At 40.9% G+C, this 21,453-nt stretch overlaps 1 protein-coding gene across 1 annotated transcript; it reads right to left on the minus strand.

Moving 5' to 3' along the window:
* Positions 1 to 396: 396 nt before the first annotated feature.
* On the minus strand, positions 397 to 19,948 carry dnajc25 (DnaJ (Hsp40) homolog, subfamily C, member 25). Its single transcript, XM_057819721.1, has 5 exons — positions 19,367 to 19,948; positions 18,561 to 18,713; positions 8,787 to 9,157; positions 8,558 to 8,657; positions 397 to 1,251 (listed from the first exon to the last, which is right to left on the minus strand). Exons 1-5 carry the CDS (start codon positions 19,769 to 19,771, stop codon positions 1,129 to 1,131), a joined length of 1,152 nt encoding a protein of 383 aa, XP_057675704.1. The 5' UTR covers positions 19,772 to 19,948; the 3' UTR covers positions 397 to 1,128.
* Between the last annotated feature and the right edge of the window lie 1,505 nt (positions 19,949 to 21,453).

Genomic DNA, 21,453 nt, shown 5'->3' on the forward strand with positions numbered 1-21,453 from the left:
GCCATTGTTGTAAACATTAGCATTATATAGCATTTAAGCTAGCGGACTTTTGCTATGCAAGTTAGCCAATTGCAACAATTGGCTAACTTGCATAGCAAAAGTGCGGTAGCTGAAATGCTGTATAATGCTAATACCAGATCGGTTCTAGTTAACACCACCAGATTGCTTAAATTTATTTTATGTCTTTAGGGGCCCCTTTAGGGGCTCCGTACATTTATATTTTTCTTTTCTTTTACAAATTTTGGAAAAAAAGGTTCCATTAAGACCTTATTTTTCAAATGTTGTGATTCTTTGACAATTGCTTCATGTTGAAGGCCTTTAAGGTTTAAGTTAAAGCTGCCCAATTCTAGCTTTGCTCTAAGAGCATCCAGTTCCTCACGACCTGAAAAAAGTGACTTTTTAAACATATCTGGACTGTAGTCTTCTGATGCATGCTTGGATGTCTTCCCCGAGCTCACCTGAATGTTCTTTTTGAGCAACTTTGATTGTTTATTTATTATTTTTTTTTAAAAAAGGGCATAAGCTCCGACCACAAAAAATGTCACAAAATACCCTTTAAAAAAAGTGTCCTTTTGTCGAGGTTAGTGGTATGTTTGGGCCATACCAAGAGTTCCAATGCATGCTTGTTTGGTCTAAAGGTTATTCTGTGAGCAACTGAATTTTTGTAAAAAGCATCAGACCTGAACATATTTTTTGAATATCAAAGTAAATTATTTCTGACATGTTTAAGGCGAAGACAAAGTCCTGACACATTTTTGGAAGGTTTAGCCTGGTGCTTCCTGGCCTAAAGTATGTTTTGAGCAACTTTGCGAAAACAGCCACATGAAAAAACATGACACACCGTTTTTTTCTATATTTGGGTCACGCCAAGAAACCTGATGTGTGCTTTGAACAATAAAAATAATCCAACGAATGAAACACTTGACAAACACTTAAATTAATTGTAGTGAAAGAGAATGTAAACATTTCCTCTGCAGCTGGCAGTTTATTCCGCTTAGTTGTCCTCTTTCTATGAAAATATTTCTTACAAAAATAGCAGTTCTGCATGTATGTCCAAACATGTCACTTGCATGTGATCCATGTATGTACTTGGCATTGAGGCACGTGCGCAGGTCACAACTTTGGCTGTCAATCGTCGATGAAGGTTAACCGTCCGGGTCCTTCGTTTTTCCTCCAGCGTCTGTACCTTTTCATCTTTGGGTCGGTTGCCATTTTCGCCTTCATCTCTTCTTCCTGCTCTGCTTTGTACAGCTTGAGAAGGCACAAGAGTAGGGTTTACATTCACTGTCCCTACATTCTTTCAACATAAGAATGTGTTGTCAGGCAGCACAAAACAGAGGTGCGTAGAGTAGCGAAACAAATTATTAAAGTAAGAGTAGGGTTCCCTCAAAATAACATTACCCAGGTAAAAGTAGCCATCCCCAAAATTTACTCTAGTACAAGTAAAAAAGGATTCGGAGAGTAACTGCTTACAATGTTAGATTTTTTTTAAAAACATTTTTTCCCCCTCTCAGCAAAACGTCATCGATATGAACTGTTGTTATCTGGCTCTTTGAAAAAAGATAGTGTTATTCTGTTTTTTTTTTTGAATGGGATTTCTTCGGCGCACCCCAAATCAACAAGAAATGACCAAATATCAATAGGACGTGTCCCCCCAAATGACCTGATATGACTAAGACACCCCCCCAGAAGTCCCCAAATGACCTGATATGACTAGGACACACCCACCACATGTCCCCAAATGACCTGATATGACCAGGCCACGCCCCCCAAATGTCCCCAAATGACGTGATATGACCAGGACACGCCCCCCAAATGTCCCCAAATGACTTGATATGATCAAGACACGTCCCCCAAATGTCCTTAAATGACCTGATATGACCAGGCCACGCCCCCAAAAGATCTGTAATTACTAGGTCACGCCCCCCAAATGTCCCCCTATGACCTGATATGATCAAGCTGTGCCCCTCAAATGTCCCCCTATGACCTGATATGATCAAGCCGCACCCCCCAAATGTCCCCTAATGACCTGATATGACTAGGACACGCCCCCAAATGACCTGATATGACCACCCCAAACGACCTGATGTGACCAGGACGTGTCCCCCAAATATCCCTAAATGACCTGATATGACCAGGACGTGTCCCCCAAATGTCCCTAAATCAACAGAAAGTGACCTGATATTGTCCGTGAAATGTCCCCATACAAATCTGGGTGGGGCTAAGATCTATATCTCCACACAGCAAATACCCAGAGTAATTTCTCCAGAAATTGCAGTTTCTAGTTATTATTATTATGTACTATAACCAGGCATGAAAATGGGTCAGGGGTTAAAAAGGTGAGAAAGGTGTGGAGGAAATATGTTTCGGCGTTCTGCCAAAATGTCCGCCGTCGGCAAAACGTCCTACATGTGGCGAATATGACCATTTTAATTTTTCACATAAGGCTTAATATTTGAGTTAACGGGGGTTTAATTAGTTGAAGGAGTTGATTTCAACCACCATTGACTCGCGCTAGCTTAGCCACTCCGGAGCCCTGAAACTAACAAATAACTGTCAAACTGCACAGAATTTGTTCAAATAATTTCCAACGACTAATTAAACCCCGGCTAACTCAAAGATTAAGCCTAATGTAAAAAATTCTGAACTTCCCCTTTAAAATAAAGACCATTGAATATGGCCCTTAAATGTTGTCTATAAAAGTTTTAGAGCAATAAAACAAACAACACAAATGAATAAAATGAACAGGAATCCTTCAAAGTATTTCATAATGGGTCCAAATTATTTTTCGAACAGATCATGTTACTGTAGAACCTTAGAGACAGCCGTTTGCATTGCTTAGCCAAAACTACAGCTGAGGAGGCAAGATGGATATTTAGAATTTCTTTAAACCTAAGCTTTCAAAACCCTCAACAACAACTGAGCTTGAACCGAGGATTGAGCACGAGCAGTATCAAAAAGTCCTGGCTGTCGTGTTACCTGTTGTGCTGTAATTCCAAGTGGTGCTTGAATTGGATGCTTATAGCGGTGGACAGTCTTTTTGAGCCAGCGCAAAGTTTGCAGCGCACGGAGATATTTTTGTTATCTTTACTGGACAAAAATGTGAAGTAATGGCTGTGTTTCCAGTGTGCAAATGCAGCCGTTTGTAGTATATCTCCTGCCTATTTCATTGCATCCTGGAGAGGTAGCAAGGCTATGTTGTTTTGGCCGCAAACTCCCAGCGCTCACGCATCATGGTAATACACGTGACCCTTTTTGTTCCATCCCCGATTAAAAAATGTGACATGTGATGTCACTCCCATGACTAAAGTATTCTTCATTCTACACACATTATGGGGCAATAACAAAATAGTAACGCACAGGCATCAAGGAAAGTAATTTTACTCAGATTACTGATTTAGAAAAATGAACGCGTTAGATTGTTCTTTACTGAAAGAAAGTAATCAGATTAGTTACGCATTACGATACCGCGTTATTGACAACACTGCTTTTATATTACCGTTAAATACACAAGCTTGACGCTACCTTAACGGGAGCTATTTTTTCACCGGACGTTTCGGCAGTGTTCAACGCAAGCTGCAACGAACGGCAGTAACTTTGTCATACCACAAAATATGAAAACGAAAACCATTACTCACTAAATTCAATATGCTGGCAAATGCATTCATCTAAAAACAATTGGGAGTGATACTTTACCTCCTCCAGCGAATGTGAATTTGTGCTTAGTACAAGATCATCTGTCGCAATTAGCGATCTTTGACGCTCTTTTTTTTTTTTTTCCTCCCCGCATACAAACTTGTTTCTCTCTCAGCGGCTGTGATTAACCTCAATGAAGTTGCTGTCCTAGCTAAGCCTTGCCTATCATTCGTCTTTGTAAGTTTTTAGTAACTTTGTGTATTGAATTTGAAAGGAAAATGTGTGTTTTGTTTTTGACGAACTTTTTCATGAAGCTAAACTGTTGAAGCTACTCACATGTGGAAAAATACGAGTGTACAACGTTTTAAATGTATTCATTTGGTATATTTCAGTTACCACGATTTGAGAGATCAATAAATTGAAGAATTTACGCCTTGCGTTTGGAGTGCTTGTTTTTGGGTTTGCTGGAATAGCGTCACTGACACACGCAGCATCAAACAGGGGAAGGGGTAAGCGCTGTCGCGCCAAGCTAATTCTGGCTGCATTTTCGACACATGAAAAATAACAAATACGTACTACTGTATGACGGAAAATTTTAGTGGTTTTGTAACCGCGACGTTTTCATAGCATGGTAATCCGTGAAGGTAACTGGCACATGCCTACAAACGACCCCCCCGCCCCCCTTAAAAATTTTCTCCTCGGATCTACACGATTCACGTAGGTCATCCTTTTTGACTTCAAAACGGCGAATTTCGCCGAAAGGTGAGAGATTTTCATGCCTGTATAACCTATTGTATATAACCTATCATGACCACATTGGGCCCCCCAAAACCTACTCACAAATAATCTAATTCTGCCTAGAGATATCTACAGAAACAAAACATTACCTGTAGTGGAGGAAACATATTTCCTACCATTAAATTTAAATGATCCTATCCCTGGTTTTTCGTGGTCGGTGCAAAATAAAAACTGGGGAGAGAGGCTGAAATCCGAACTTTCGAGTAATATTGAAATGATGTTAAACAAAGGTAGTTCCCGGGTTACAAACGAGTTCCGTTCCTACTCTGGCTGTGAAACCTTAATTTCTGAGCAAGTCGGAATTAACCCTTTGAGAACCCCTAAATACCCTTTAAATCCCAAAATAACGATCAAAAAACATAAACCCCTTTCAGATGTACGCTTAACTCCCGGGATTTAAACAGCCAGCCCTCATGTCTGACAGCAATTTCCCGGGTCGACCGATACATAGATAACATGGACATTAACCGGGTCGCGTCCAAGTATAATGTCCGGGATTTAACCGGGATGCGGCATGTATGGAAGCAGCCAATAATTCCCGGGTCACAGAGAGGCTGATGATGTAAATATCATGGCGGGCCGATTGTCATTTCCTCTTTATTCCCAGTAAGACGAAAATCGGTAAGCAAGCATCGCAATTATCATCATAGCAAACTGGAAAAATAACAAAATTAAACTGAAAACATAACGAAATTAAAATTGCTACTAGATCTTAGAGCCGAGGAAGAAACAGTCCATCATCGTAAATGGACTAATTGTGCAAGTTCTCCCACTTGAAAATATTAGAGAGGCCTGTAATTGTCAACATGGTTAAACCTCAACCATGACAGACAGAATATGGAAAAAAAAAACGGAAAATCACATTGTTTGATTTTTAAATAATTTATTTGCAAATCATGGTGGAAAATAAGTATTTAGTCAATACCGCAGGGTACCCGCGGGTTATTAAAAGTATTAAAAAAGCATTGAATTTAGTTTTCCATTATTAAAGGTATTTAAAGTATTAAATTAGCTGTCGTAAGTCTGGAATTTTTTCACCGTGGTTTTAATTTTCAAGAACATCTCTGCAACCTAAATTATATCCTTGACAAAGTTTTTTTTTTTTTTAATCCATAACAAAGATGACGCGTAGAAGTTTTACGATGCACTGCACCTCGTGCGTGCGCGCCGTTAGCATCATTAGCATCAACGTCACAACAGCAGGCAATCGCACAGTGCTGTGTGCTAACGTAAGGAACTGCTCAGATGCCTTAGTTGTAATGTTCGACGAAAGCCTCAACAGACAACCAAGTCCAAACAGTTGGACCAGCATGTGAGGTATTGGATCGGCGACCAAGTCGCATCCAGATACGTTGGGTCGCAGTTTATGGGTCATGCGAAGGCAGTGGACCTGCTTAACATTTCAAAGTAAGTTGCCAATTTCTCCAATTAAAATGTGTTAGATGCAATAATGTATTCCTGCACGGTTTGCCTTTCGAATGAATGTGAATTTCGCAGTTTTAACTCAAGAGTTAGCCATGTTCATCGGGGTATTGGCAGGTGCACTAGCCTTAGCATGGATAAACCGGAGTCGTAGATTCACCATCATTCTCAGATACACAACACGGTTGACACTGTCTATTATTGGAACGAGTGCGAGGTAACGTTGATCTGAATAACATGGCATGGTGATAGGCAAATTATAATGTAGGTGATAGTAAAACACCTCCTGGTATATTTAAATGTTTTTCTTGATTAAATAAGAGTATGGATTTTCTCTATCTGATTAAAAGAAATGTCTTCAATAGCTAACAAAGGATTAACATGTGTTTTGTATACTTCTTGTAATGTGATTAGAAAAAAACGATTACCAAGGGAAATGGTCATGTGTAGCTTTTTATTTTGTGGTAATTAATGGTAAACTACTGCCATTTAGTGGCTGTTTTTTAAACTTTCACTGCCAATTGTAAGCACTTTACAGTTAAGGTGGCCAACTTGACAATCACCTACCTACCACCTTGACTAGGTCCTCTTAAAAGGGAAACCTGTTGTATTGCAAATGTAATTTCTGAAGTTGCTTTACAATAATAGTGTAAAATCCATTTTATCCTGAGGAAAAAAAATTCTGAAAGACCTTATATTTAAATGTGTTTTAATTGTATCTTCAATAAATGTGCATTCTTTTGTCAAACACACTTAGTAATTGAGGTTAAATTTGATGTTCGGTGCTTTATTTTTTAATATGATTCAATATTATCTAAATAATGGGTGCGAGAAAAGTATTAATTTTCAGTTGAAATGGCATTAAAAAAAGGTCTTAAAAGTCTTGAATTTAGATGTATCAATCCTGGGGGGACCCTGTACCAAAAGTTCATCTCAATACTTTGTTATGTACCCTTTGTTGGCAATAACGGAGGCCAAACGTTTTCTGTAACTCTTCACAAGCTTTTCACACACTGTTGCTGGTATTTTGGCCTATTCCTCCATCCAGATCTCCTCTAGAGCAGTGATGTTTTGGGGCTGTCGTTGGGCAACATGGACTTTCAACTCCCTCCGCAGATTTTCTATGGGGTTGAGACCTGGAGACTGGCTAGGCCACTCCAGGACCGTGATATCCTTCTTACGAAGCCACACCTTTGTTGCCCTGGCTGTGTGTTTGGGATCATTGTCATGCTGAAAGACCCAGTCACATCTCATCTTCAATGCCCTTGCTGATGGAAGGGGATTTTCACTCAAAATCTCTCGATACATGGCCCCATTCATTCTTTCCTTTTCACAGATCAGTCGTCCTGGTCCCTTTGCAGAAAAACAGCCCCAAAGCATGATGTTTCCACCCCCATGCTTCATAGTGGGTATGGTGCAATTCAGTATTTTTTTTCCTCCAAACAAGAGAACCTGTGTTTTATACCAAAAAGTTTTGGTTTCATCTGACCATAACACTTTCTCCCAGTCCTCTTCTGGATCATCCAACTGCTCTCTAGCGAACCGCAGACGGGCCTGGACTTTTACTTTCTTCAGCAGGGGGACACGTCTGGCAGTGCAGGATTTGAGTCCCTGGCGGCGCATTGTGTTACTGATAGTAGCCTTTGTTACTGTGGTCCCAGCTCTCTGTAGGTCATTCACTAGGTCCCTCTGTGTGGTTCTGGGATTTTTGCTCCCCGTTCTTGTTATCATTTTGACGCCACGTGGTGAGGAGGGAGTTGAAAATCCTTGTTGCCCAACTAAAGCCCCAAAACATCACTGCTCTAGAGGAGAACTGCATGGAGGAATGGGCCAAAATACCAGCAACAGTGTGTGAAAAGCTTGTGAAGAGTTACAGAAAACGTTTGGCCTCCGTTATTGCCAACAAAGGGTACATAACAAAGTATTGAGATGAACTTTTGGTATCAATCAAATACTTATTTTCCACCATGATTTGCAAATAAATTCTTTAAAAATCAAACAATGGGATTTTCTGTTTTTTTTCCACATTCTGTCTCTCATGGTTGAGGTTTACCCATGTTGACAATTACAGGTCTCTCTAATATTTTCAAGTGGGAGAACTTGCACAATTAGTGGTTGACTAAATACTTATTTGCCCCTCTATAAGTCGGGTTCGACAAAACCCGGGGACTACCTGAGGTTTATTTTCTACGCCGCTTTAAAGACGCCACGTGTTCAAACATGACAGCGTGATCATTGGACCTCCTATGATAAGCTTGTGTGTGGTCATGTGACTGTTTTGTTATGTCTGATTGGTATTATACAGTCATGTGATTATTGTCATCACGTCTCATTGGTGAAACTGGTAGAGCCACTGTTGGCATCTCAGTGTAAGAAATAAAGTCTAATATGCACAAGAAAGAGGAAAAATGTAACGACTACTAGTGTAGCCCTACTGGCAGAGTAAGAGCAGCGTTTCTTCATAAATCTACTCAAGTAAAAAGTATGGCGTGGTAAAACTACATTTTTCTCAAAAAAACACTCAAGTATATGCAACAGAATAAATGTAACACATTACTCCTCACCTCTGCACAGGCTTGCACACTAAATTTAGTCAATTACTGTTAATGTTACGTTTTTTGTCTATCCACTTAGCCATATATTTAACTTATTGGGCATGGAGACAGCCTGGTTGAAAAATAGTATTTTTCTTGTTACAAACCTCGTAGTTTTCTTTAATCCAGAGCTGTTTTTCCAAGAAGGACTGCCTGGTGAGTTCATCCATACTATCAAATTGAGACTGAGATATCTTCATGTATCTCCTAATGTTGCAAAAAAAAAAAAAAAAAAGAAAGAAAACAGTAGACACAAGAAGAAAAAACAGAAGGTGACAGACTGAATCGTTGATGTAATTAAACTACATTGGAATTGAGCTTACAAAAACAACTGACCTGATGATGTAAAGCTTCTCCTGGTCGCCGTACTCCTCTCTGCAGATGGTGAAGTGGTATACCCAGGAAACATACCAGGCCACGTAGCTTATCAAGTAACAGGGGAACAGCAGTATTTGACACAGCAGGATGTCCGACAGGTTGGGTTTCTGGTAGCCACCTTTGATGTCGATCTTTGTTTTGATAATGTCACGAATCACTTCCTCCTCCTGTTCCCGTATCTCTTCTTTGGAGCGCCGGTTCTTGCCCTTCTCCTTGGTGCGGTTCAGGAGGCCCTGCTCCTTGGCTATAATGGTGGCCTGGATGCGGTATTTAGGGACATTCGCCAGGCAGTTGATGGCCTCGTTGTAGCTGCTGTGCCAACTGTAATACTGGCGACGGGAGAAGAGGACGCCACATTTTATCGTCTTGTGTGTCTTACCAAGAATAACCAGTTTTGCATGTTGCCAGCAAGCGCGGATTATTCAATTATAAAACAAGACTATTATTACAAGTTTTTATATACAGTGATCCTTTGTTTTTTTACGGTTAATGGGGAAACGAAAATCAGCAAAATAGAGGGAGAGCTTATTTACATTAAAAAAATATATATACAGTGCCTTGCAAAAGTATTCGGCCCCCTTGAATCTTGCAACCTTTCGCCACATTTCAGGCTTCAAACAAAGATATGAAATTAAATTTTTTTGTCAAGAATCAACAACAAGTGGGACACAATCGTGAAGTGGAACAACATTTATTGGATAATTTAAACTTTTTTAACAAATAAAAAACTGAAAAGTGGGGCGTGCAATATTATTCGGCCCCTTTACTTTCAGTGCAGCAAACTCACTCCAGAAGTTCAGTGAGGATCTCTGAATGATCCAATGTTGTCCTAAATGACCGATGATGATAAATAGAATCCACCTGTGTGTAATCAAGTCTCCGTATAAATGCAACTGCTCTGTGATAGTCTCAGGGTTCTGTTTAAAGTGCAGAGAGCATTATGAAAACCAAGGAACACACCAGGCAGGTCCGAGATACTGTTGTGGAGAAGTTTAAAGCCGGATTTGGATACAAAAAGATTTCCCAAGCTTTAAAGAGCATATGACACCAGAAAAAAGGTCTTAAATGGCATTATTATGTGAATTAGAATCATATTTTGAGACGATTCGACTATATACAACAATTTAGCAAAGCGCAGATGACGAGAAATTAGTCTTTTAATCTGCCGGTTAGCCACGCCTACCATTATAGGGCTTTAGCGTCCCCAACAGGTGGATGACGTCAGCGGTAGACGAGGCTCATCGGTTTTACTATTCAGCCCATTGAGGGGGAATTGTTCAGAACGAGGAAAACGCGACGAAGAGAGCTGCAAAATGTCATTGTTTCAGTCTCTCTACTCCCAATATTTTTACAGGATATTCTTTTTATCCAAGTATTTTTCCCCAATAGCTATATAAATGGCTTGAGAAGGACCAGTCAGCCCGTCGAGGGGGAACTATTCACAATGAGGAAAACACGACGAAGAGAGCGGCAAAATGTCATTGTTTCTGTCTCTTTACTTCAATATTTTTACAGGATATTCTTTTTACCCAAGTACTTTCCCCAATTGCTAAATAAATGGCATGGTCATGACAAATAACAATCTTGTGCTAAATGGAATATAAAATAATAAAAATCCATTTATTCAAGACGAAATGGCAAAATTACTCCATAATGGTCAAAACAGTCGACTTCACCTTTACTGTCACACCTCCCGAACGATATTTTATGACACCTAAATCGGACATATGTAATCTCCCTTCCCCGGCTTCGGAGAATGTAAACAGACCAGAAGGAGTGACAGCTAGCCGACATGCTAACCCGAACCGAGGGATGTTTCAAAGTCTTCGAAGTGGAAAATCACACATAACTAGCCTGGATTATTTGACATGACGACCCGGTTGTCGAGTTTCTTTGCGGATCGGCAAACCGCCCGGCAGAGAGCAATTTACAGTTCGTTCCCTGGAGGAGGGTGGCTGGAGTTGTTGTGTAGCTAACGCGCTAACAGCTAACTGCTAATGAGCATGAGGATAGCTTTTTACATGCCTATCAATGATCAAACGTAAGTAGTCCTTTATTTAAAGGAATTTTATAGTGTTTACTTTGTAATCACTGTATTCGTATTTGACATAATACAAAACAAGATGTTTACTCACTTCCTTGTAAGTCCAATGGTCCCACAGTAAATATCCACGGTGAATGGGAACCTTTTGAAACTCCAAAAAGGCGCATACGCCTCTCCCGCATACAGAATGATTTTTCTGCAGCCGTTTGGCTGGCGTGATGCAAAAAATAAAAGTATTAATCCGCAAAATCAGCTGAATCCTTCGTCCTCATACACAACAGTACACTGTATAGTGAAGAGAACGTCTTCTACCATACACGTCACAGCGCCCTCCTCCTCAATGCAAGACCGAAGCCGCAAGTCACTCATTTTCATGGCGCGGGATTCAAAAAACTAAATAAATATAGCGATCGCTTCCATACACATCCAAGCGGTCCATATCATTCAGGGGCATAAAATACCGCGTGTATTATGAAATAAACATGGTTTTTCGTGTCACAGGCACTTTAAACATCTCAAGGAGCACTGTGCAAGCCATCATATTGAAATGGAAGGAGCATCAGACCACTGCAAATCTACCAAGACCCGGCCGTCCTTCCAAACTTTCTTCTCAAACAAGGAGAAAACTGATCAGAGATGCAGCTGAGAGGCCCATGATCACTCTGGATGAACTGCAGAGATCTACAGCTGAGGTGAGAGAGTCTGTCCATAGGACAACAATCAGTCGTACACCGCACAAATCTGGCCTTTATGGAAGAGTGGCAAGAAGAAAGCCATTTCTCAAAGATATCCATAAAAAGTCTTGTTTAAAGTTTGCCACAAGCCACCTGGGAGACACACCAAACATGTGGAAGAAGATGCTCTGGTCAGATGAAACCAAAATTGAACTTTTTGGCCACAATGCAAAGCGATATGTTTGGCGTAAAAGCAACACAGCTCATCACCCTGAACACACCATCCCCACTGTCAAACATGGTGGTGGCAGCATCATGGTTTGGGCCTGCTTTTCTTCAGCAGGGACAGGGAAGATGGTTAAAATTGACGGGAAGATGGATGCAGCCAAATACAGGAACATTCTGGAAGAAAACCTGTTGGTATCTGCACAAGACCTGAGACTGGGACGGAGATTTATCTTCCAACAGGACAATGATCCAAAACATAAAGCCAAATCTACAATGGAATGGTTCAAAAATAAACGTATCCAGGTGTTAGAATGGCGAAGTCAAAGTCCAGACCTGAATCCAATCGAGAATCTGTGGAAAGAGCTGAAGACTGCTGTTTACAAACACTCTCCATCCAACCTCACTGAGCTCGAGCTGTTCTGCAAGGAAGAATGGGCAAGAATGTCAGTCTCTCGATGTGCAAAACTGATAGAAACATACCCCAAGCGACTTGCAGCTGTAATTGGAGCAAAAGGTGGCGCTACAAAGTATTAACGCAAGGGGGCCGAATAATATTGCACGCCCCACTTTTCAGTTTTTTATTTGTTAAAAAAGTTTAAATTATCCAATAAATGTTGTTCCACTTTACGATTGTGTCCCACTTGTTGTTGATTCTTGACAAAAAATTAAAATTTTATATCTTTATGTTTGAAGCCTGAAATGTGGCGAAAGGTTGCAAGGTTCAAGGGGGCTGAATACTTTTGCAAGGCACTGTATATATATATTTTTTTAGGTGTGATCAATGTATTCATTCTAATTTAAGATTCACTACTACACTGCTGGCCAAAAGTATTGGCACCCCTGTAGTTCTGTCAGATAAAGCTCAATTTCTCCTGGAGACTGAATGCAATTACAAATGCTTTGGTTGTAACAGCTTCATTTATTTTGCTTGCAATGAACACACACAAAAGAGAATGGGAAAAAATTAAATCATGATCATTTTATCCAAAACTCCAAAAATGGGCCGATCAAAAGTATTGGCACCCTTTGAAAAATCATGTGATGCGTCTCTAATCAGTGTAATTAACAGCACCTGTGACTTACCTGTGGCACATAACAGATGGTGGCAATAACTAAATCACACCTGCAGCCACTTAAAATGGATTAAAGTTGACTCACGCTCTGTCCTGTGTCCTTGTGTGTACCACAATGAGCATGGAGAAAAGAAAAAAGACCAAAGAACTATCTGAGGACTTAAGCCAGATTGTGAGGAAGTAATGGCAATCTCAAGGCTACAAGTCCATCTCCAAAGACCTGAATGTTCCTGTGTCTACCGTGCGCAGTGTCATCAATAAGTGTAAAGCCCATGGCACTGTGGCTAACTTCACTAGATGTGGACGGAAAAGAAAAGTTGGCGAGAGATATCGACTATAGATTGTGCGGATGGTGGATAAAGAACCTTGACTAACATCCAAACAAGTTCAAGCTGTCCCGCAGTCCAAGGGTACAACAAAGTCAACCCATACTATCCATCGGCGTCTGAATGAAAAGGGACTCTATGGTAGGATACCCAGGAAGACCCCACTTCTGACCCAGAGACATAAAAAAGCCAGGCTGGAGTTTGCCAAAACTTACCTGAGAAAGCCAAAAATGTTTTGGAAGAATGTTTTCTGGATTTTTGGAAAAGGCATCAACATAGTTTACAGGAAAAAAATGAGGCCTTCAAAGAAAAGAACACGGTCCCCACAGTCAAACATGGCGACCTGATGTTTTGGGGCGAGAAAGCTGGGTCTCCCTCAGAGGTCATGGGTCTTCCAGCAGGACAATGACCCAAAACACACTTCAAAAAGCACTAGAAAATGGTTTGAGAGAAAGCACTGGAGACTTTTAAAGTGGCCATCAATGAATACAGACCTGAATCCCATAGAACACCTGTGGAGAGATCTGAAAAAGGCAGTTTGGAGAAGGCATCCTTCAAATCTCAGAGACCTTGAGCAGTTGGCCAAAGAAGAATGGTCTAAAATTACCAGCAGAGCATTGTAAGAAACTCGTTGATGGATACCAGAAGCGATTGTTCTCAGTTATTTTGTCTAAAGGTTGTGCTACCAAGTATTAGGCTGAGGGTGCCAATACTTTTGGCCGGTCCATTTTGGGAATTCAGTTTAAAATGATAATGACTTAATTTCTTTTCATACTCTTTTGTGATTTCTCATTGCAAGCAAAATAAATGAAGATATTACTACCAAAGCATTTGTAATTGCAATCGTTTTCTGGGAGAAACTGAGCGTTATCTCACAGAATTGCAGGGGTGCCAACAATGGCCAGCAGTGCGCTTAAAAGAAAACAATGATTTGTACATGTATAAATGCATATAACTTAACATTTTTAAATGAAATACTGTATTTTTTCAAATAGAAAAAAAAACAATGCGACGGACTGAGGGCGTGTTTGAAGTGTGAAATAGCGAGGGATCACTATAGTTTCTATATCACAGAATAGAATTGATCAACTGTAATATACAATCCTGAGTTTAAACTACTGTTTTTCCTCCGCTTTGAACCCTTCGGTTTAGTTCAGTGCGGCTCATATGTGGATTGATGTATGTATGTCTTTAGTAGGGTTGTAAAAAGTATCGATACAGAAATTTTTTATGCAGATATGATACTGGATTGCGAAAGCATTGATACTCAGTTAACTGGTGTCATTTAAAATGGGTGGCTCAGTGGTAGAGTAGTTGTCCCCCAACACAGAGATTGTGGATTCGATTCTCTGCCCTGATACACTCGCCTAAGTATCCTTGGGCAAGATACTGAACCCCACATTGCTCCTGGTGCTGCGTAACCAGTAGGTAGATGGCAATGTAGTGTAAAGCGCTTTGAGCACCTTGAAAGGTGGAAAAGCGCTATACAAGTATAACACCATAGGGTCATTTTAAATTGTACTACTATATACTACAGTATAGTAATGGAGGATACTAGAGGTGTGCAAAATTTCCGATTCTTAGATTATTCGCGATTCGGCCGTGGAAGATTCGAGAACGATTCACAAACATCCAAATTCCGATTATTGAAATATGCGAAGTAAAGCGGAAGTACACAACACTCAGCGCGCCGCGCGGTCTTCAGGACGGAACGGAGCGAGAGTAGCTAAACATCATGCTTCCCATTAACCGGCCCCTCGGGTAATGCCAATGCTCAACTCAAGGCTCTAGCTCAACTCATGCAACGAGATAAAAAAACACAACAACATACCTGACTGCTGCCGAAAAGCTGCTACAAGTACATCCATATAGTGTTACGGTGGATATCATTTATATAGGACTAGATGCATTATAGATTTGGTAGTGTTAGCAGCACATCTACAAAAAGCTAGATGCGGGCGTTATAAACGGCCGCCATCTTAAAGCAGTACACTTCCCTGCAAGGCTGTTGTAGCGAACTTTCCAAGCAAACCTAATTAAAGGGGATGTAGCGCCCTGGGAAAATTTTGATATTCCATCATTTATCCATAAACGCATGCCTTTTGTATTCATATCATGCCACTTCGTGTAATTACACACAAGAAAATGAGAGAAATTTGGCTCGATTGTCAAGCTAAAACGACCGGCGCCCGAGATCTGGCAGATTGTGTGCGTGACGTCACGTCAAGTGAAGAGAGTGCCACCGGCCACTAGGGGGGCAGCGCCTGTCTGCATCAATATAATTCCTTCTAGTGTGGGGAGAATTAGGTGTGTTTTGAGCTGTTTATGCTGATGCATTGTGTTCGTCCTGCACATATTCCAGGTTCCCTCATGAAGAAACACCGCTCGTTGTCAATAAAAGAGAATTCAGAGTTGGCAGTGAGGGCTGTTTCTTCAACAAGAAAAAGGCTCAGTGCTTTAATACTGAATGGCGGCGATGATGGCAGACAATTTCGTTTCTAGTTTCAGCGACGAATCCGACGTAGAAGGACGTAACGAATGTTCATCTAATGGTGACGAGGAGAGTTGCAAAGCTTTAATCGGTGTTATAGGTGACCAATTTGAGCCCAAACGAACGCCAATGCAGCGTAATGAAACGGTCATTGAGGGGAGCAATGACACTGATGAAACATCGGCAGCAGATCGTGTGGGAAACACCAATGATTTGTTTAGCATTTCTTTTTGTGAAGCTGATACACCGTGACTGCAAGATAAAGGAATGCATAGAATAATTATAATTTATTGCGCTATCATAGCTTTTCGCTCTGCCAACAGACACAAATATGAACGGGATCAGAGGATTTGTTCTATATATTTTACGAACGATCATTTATACATGTGTCGAGTCCTGTATCCAAAGGCGTGACATTTTTTTTTATTAATTATAAAAGAGTACTCACTCTGGCCATTTCAAGCTTGGCTGCTCCCTTCTTTGCGTAGCTTTAGCCTCCTTTAGCAGTCATCGTCTCTCTCTTGATATCTCGGGACATTTAGGTGGCTGTGCATCTATGGTCGGCACCGCATCTCCTTTGAGCAGCAATCTTTTAGCAAAACCCGATTTCTCTTGTCCATAGTTCGAGAAGCTTTCAGTTGGAAAATGCGCACCACAGAAAAGCGTGCCGGAGGCTGTGTCTAGAAAATTAGCCCTCTTTGCACGGACGAACTTTACCCATTTTCTGTGTAGTCCAGCTTTTTTTTTCGCGTTCAGGAACTCATGGATACTATATTCCGATAAACAACTATTTGTACACCACATAGCACAGCAGTTTTGAACCATTGTTGTGATGTTTTGGTCAAACAAACCCCAACGCTACTCTCTCGTCGTTAAAAAACAATGGCACCTAGCTCCGCCTCGACTTTCAATCACTTGTCGTGACGTCGCCGCCCCATTTGGCTGTTTCCGGAACACTTTCGGTAGTGTTCGTCATTTTCGATCTATTTTCGATAATTGCTCATTAATGTGATTGATTTTTTTGTTAACTTTATCAATATTTGTTATCTTGGCGCATAACGGTTCTATTGATGTCTCACACCCCCTTTGCCGAAACATCCCCTTTAACTTTTTATCTAAAATACTCCTAAATCGGTAAAATATTGACTTGAATCTATCTTTAAAATAGTTTTAAAACTTTCACATGTCGAAAGTAGACAAAAGGGAAATTATGGAATAACGGGAGCAATTTTAACAAATTTAACGGTTGATTCACAACATTAAATTAATTGAATGTAGTTTAAAGCTGCTGATACAGAATGGGGACTGGAGTTTTTTATTTAATGTTATTTTTGTATATTTGTTTACTGCTATATGTTAACTTGATACTGAAATAGTAGTGTGGTTTAGCCTGAGAATATTTTTGAACAATTTTGGAACTCATGTACAAAACAAAAACAAAAAAAGAGAAAAAAAAAAGGAGGGGGGTGCATCAATAATCGTTTTATAATCGAATCGGAGCCTCTGAATCGTAATCGTAATCGAATCGTAAGGTGCCCAGAGATTCCCAGCTCTAGAGGATATATTTGCATTCAACAGGGAAGGTCAGCAGTGAATGAAGGAATGTTTATGCACAGCCACTCTCCCACTTCTAACGGATTAGGCGTCTATTAGTGATGAACCATAGACTTGATGAACTCATTTAAAGTGGGTTTTACTGTACTTTTTAACAGACACATGATTGGACGCCTGTTATTGTCAATGGCACGGAAAGAGGCTGAAGTGGCTTATAGTCAGAAGTGCTTTATAATTAAAAAAATAAATAAAATACACATACACTGCATTAATAAATAGATGTGATTGTCAGTGTGGTGAAAATAAGCTATACAAGGCCCTGTTACAACTTACAGTAACTAGAGCTGAAACGAATACTCGAGCAACTCGAGTAACTCGAGTTTTAAAACCGTTTTAGAGCAGAGTAATTTTATTCACCTTGAGGAATCGTTTAATTTTGCCAGCTCCAAGCATCACTTTTGCCCGGTCTACTTTTAATGCGGGACAACGCGCTGACGTCACGTGCGTAGAGGAAGAAGCAAAAAAACAAAACAAAAAAAAAAACAACCTTACTGCAGCAGACAGCCGCTACAAACTACGCCGACGTTGCTAAAAACTAGAGATGCACGATAATATCGGTCACCGATAATTATCGGCCGATAATGGCAATTATGACGTCACACAGATAATCCAGATAAAACGAAATTCAACCGATAATGCAATCCGATAATTATATACTTGATTTAGCCTTTTTACATACATATTTGAATAGAATTATCGGCGTGACATTATCAGTTATCGGGTGGAAGGGGCAGGTAATTATCGGTTATCGATATCGGTTGAAAAATGTATTATCGTGCATCACTACTAAAAACTACTCCCGCATAATGCTCGTGTGGCAGCAGCTTACAATTTAGAGTCTGACTAACTTAAAACTTAACTAGAACTTAAAAATAGCTTGACACAAATGGAAATTCAATTGAAACACGTGGGAAAAACAAGTAGCTTTCAAGTGATGTGTATTATCAAGCGTAATTACATTTTTAGGTAAGAATTATGTTTTTTTTTTTTTTTTATAAGATCTAGAAGTTTTTTTGAGTGAAAGCAGTGATTTTTTCTAGTCACATCTGAGACGCAATTGTTGGCTGTTTTCAATAATGTACATCGAAAATTAGACACTGATTGACTGAAAATGGTTCAATATCGGATTAAATGTGTTTTTTTCTCATGTATATTTATAATTGCTCTTTGCCTAAAAAAAAATAAAATGTTTTATCCGATTACTCGATTAATCAATAGAATTTTCAGTCGATTACTCAATTACTAAAATATTCGATAGCTGCAGCCCTAAACTTAACTGTACCTGGAAGATAGAGATGGCACATATGGTGACGAGGATTACTATCCTGACGTCCACTTTGGGGGTAAGCCGTCTACGGTAGTAGGTGTAGTAGTGCTGGTAGTACTCCTCAGGGTGGTCTAACATGTAGTCATAATCCCTACGGCTGTCCTCATCCTGCACACATTTTCAATGGGGTTTTAGACACATACATGGTGAGCTCAGCCAAAACGGGGAAGACCCCCACATTGAGGAAAAATAAAACCATTCTTTTTATCTGCTATTATTTGCATTTCCATTTCCAACACCAGAAGCTAGTTGTTCGGAACAACATTTAATAGGATGACTACAGTCGAGTGGCCGGCTTTCAAATAAGCATACATGTTGTATCAAAGTATATCACTACAACATATGCAAACAAAAATGTCATACATGGATCATAAAAATGTAATTAAAGTAAGACAAACCAGAAATTCATGCATGATAGGCTATTATCTCATCTTTAATAGGTCGATAGGCTAATTATATTGTAGGTTTGCTGTACAAGGTGATGAGTAATGCACAAAATGCTATAATTCACAGGATAATTGAAATCGCTTTAAAAGGAGGGACGGGATAGAAGGCAACATTTTAGAAGGCATGATGTTAATAAAATGAACTCGTGATATAACTGCTCTCTTTGATTGCATTAGGCCTATTTGTTTGTCTATTTTTCCCCTAGTAAAATCAATTCTAAAGTCTTTGAAAACATATTCTGATCCCCAAAGGTCCCCATTTACACTAAGTCCAAAGATGTGATACCAAAGTAAGGGGAACTAAACGGAACCTACCTTCAACGTCTCGTAGGCGGTGGCAACGAGCAAAAACTTTTGCTGGAAAGACTCCAGAGTCTCTCCCTCCGAACCCTGATCGCCAGGCCTGAAGCGGTCCGGATGGTAGCGGCGTGCAAGCTGCCGGTACGCCCGAGCAATCTCTGCCTTGGAGGCCTCTCGTGTAACTCCCAAAACGTCATAGCAGACCTCCGTTCCGCAGTAGAGACCCTCCACCAGCGCCCAGGCTACTGGCAGCGGGGACGTGGCCAACATTAAGACAGAGAACAACAACCAGGACTGCACCGTAGACCCGCCACCATTTCCACTACAGCCCTCCGTTACAGTAGCCATCTCCGTGGCTACGGGTGCCCGCAAGAGCGTGTGGTCACCAACTACGTCATCAAGACGCACCACGGCTCGCATCGGGGAGAACCATAGATATCACATTTACAAGGCTAGTTATATAAAAGTGGACTACTGTATGCGGCATAAGTAGTTAGAGGCCATCTTGAGTCGGGGGACCGCTATGGCGCAAGAGAGTCTGGCAGCAGCCCGCCTCTCTTAGTACCCTGTGCCGCCGCTGTAGGTTCACTATCCCGATCCCCTCACTATCCACTCGCGGGGCCTGCGCTTGACAGTGACGTCACGCTATTCTCGCTATATGATTGGCCGATGAGTCGAAATGCTCTCCCGTGAAATGCCTGTTTAAAAACGAAACATCGGTCATCATCACAACAACGCTTGTTGCACGAACTATTGTGTTCTTTCTTTGTATAACCATGGACGACTTTTATGAGGAAATTTTCCACTACTTAAAGACAGGAGAATACAGCAGCGGGACTCGCTCATCGAAATGTCCCAAGGCCCGAAAGGCCCACATTCGTGGGGCAGCCAAAAAGTACTCAATCAAAAGTAAGTTTAACCAACAGTAAGAATTTGAAGTCATTTTTTTTCCAAGACACGAGGCACCTGTGTTTTTGAGATGCATGTGTTAACACGGGCACTTTAAGTTAATGTTGTGTTTTCATGTTACATAGATGAGCGGTTGTTTTACAACCATCAAGGGTCACGGGAGAGCATTTCTACTCATCGGCCAATCATATAGCGAGAATAGCGTGACGTCACTGTCAAGCGCAGGCCCCGCGAATGGATAGTGAGGGGATCGGGACAGTGAACCTACACATGAATAGCGTGACGTCACTGTCAAGCGCAGGCCCCGCGAATGGATAGTGAGGGGATCGGGATAGTGAACCTACACCAAGACACGAGGCACCTGTGTTTTTGAGATGCATGTGTTAACACGGGCACTTTAAGTTAATGTTGTGTTTTCATGTTACATAGATGAGCGGTTGTTTTACAACCATCAAGGGTCACGGGAGAGCATTTCTACTCATCGGCCAATCATATAGCGAGAATAGCGTGACGTCACTGTCAAGCGCAGGCCCCGCGAATGGATAGTGAGGGGATCGGGATAGTGAACCTACACCTGTACTACACCGCTCGTCTCAGTGCCGATCCCGTCGACAGGAAATGACGCAATATCGCAGCTCTCAGGCTCCTCAGACCGGAAATGACAACATAAAGCGGCGCTCGAGCCCAAGAGAGTCTGGCTGCAGCCCGCCTCTCTCAGTACCCTGCGCCGCTCGTCTCAGTACCCATCCCGCAGACAGGAAGTGACGCAGTATCGCAGCTCTCAGACAGGAAATGACAACATGAAGCAGCGCTCGAGCTCCGAGCTTCCGGTTTTATCGTAATAGTTAGCGTCCATTCGAACGTAAATACTAGTTTACTTTTCTTTTCGCACGTCTTTTATTTTCGGTTTCAGCATCACTCATTATTATTTAAATAATAATTTATTTCCATGCTCCTTAAATTAATTTGGTGAAATCGAGAGATTAACTCTTTAAGCGCGGTCAGTTTGTTAAAGCCTGCTGATTTTACCAAAAAGAAAAACACGGTTACAGTACATCAAAATTAAAATACACACTACTGCAATAAAGGTTTAATTAGTGACTGAAGGATCGCCTGTGACCTATCACAGTGTGTACTTTAGTTTGTCAATTGTAAAATATACACCAATTGAGAATTATTAGAAATTGCTGTCA

Source organism: Corythoichthys intestinalis, chromosome 17 (genome assembly GCF_030265065.1).
Source record: "Corythoichthys intestinalis isolate RoL2023-P3 chromosome 17, ASM3026506v1, whole genome shotgun sequence".
Taxonomy (NCBI): Eukaryota; Metazoa; Chordata; class Actinopteri; order Syngnathiformes; family Syngnathidae; genus Corythoichthys; species Corythoichthys intestinalis.

Coding starts and splice junctions, on each gene's coding strand:
- dnajc25 (XM_057819721.1), bottom strand. CDS start 19,771: ATGCGAGCCGTGGTGCGTCTTGATGACGTAGTTGGTGACCACACGCTC. Junction 18,714..19,366: donor CCGCCTACGAGACGTTGAAG/GTAGGTTCCGTT, acceptor AAATGTGTGCAG/GATGAGGACAGCCGTAGGGA. Junction 1,252..8,557: donor GGATTAAAGAAAACTACGAG/GTTTGTAACAAG, acceptor TGCCTTCTCAAG/CTGTACAAAGCAGAGCAGGA.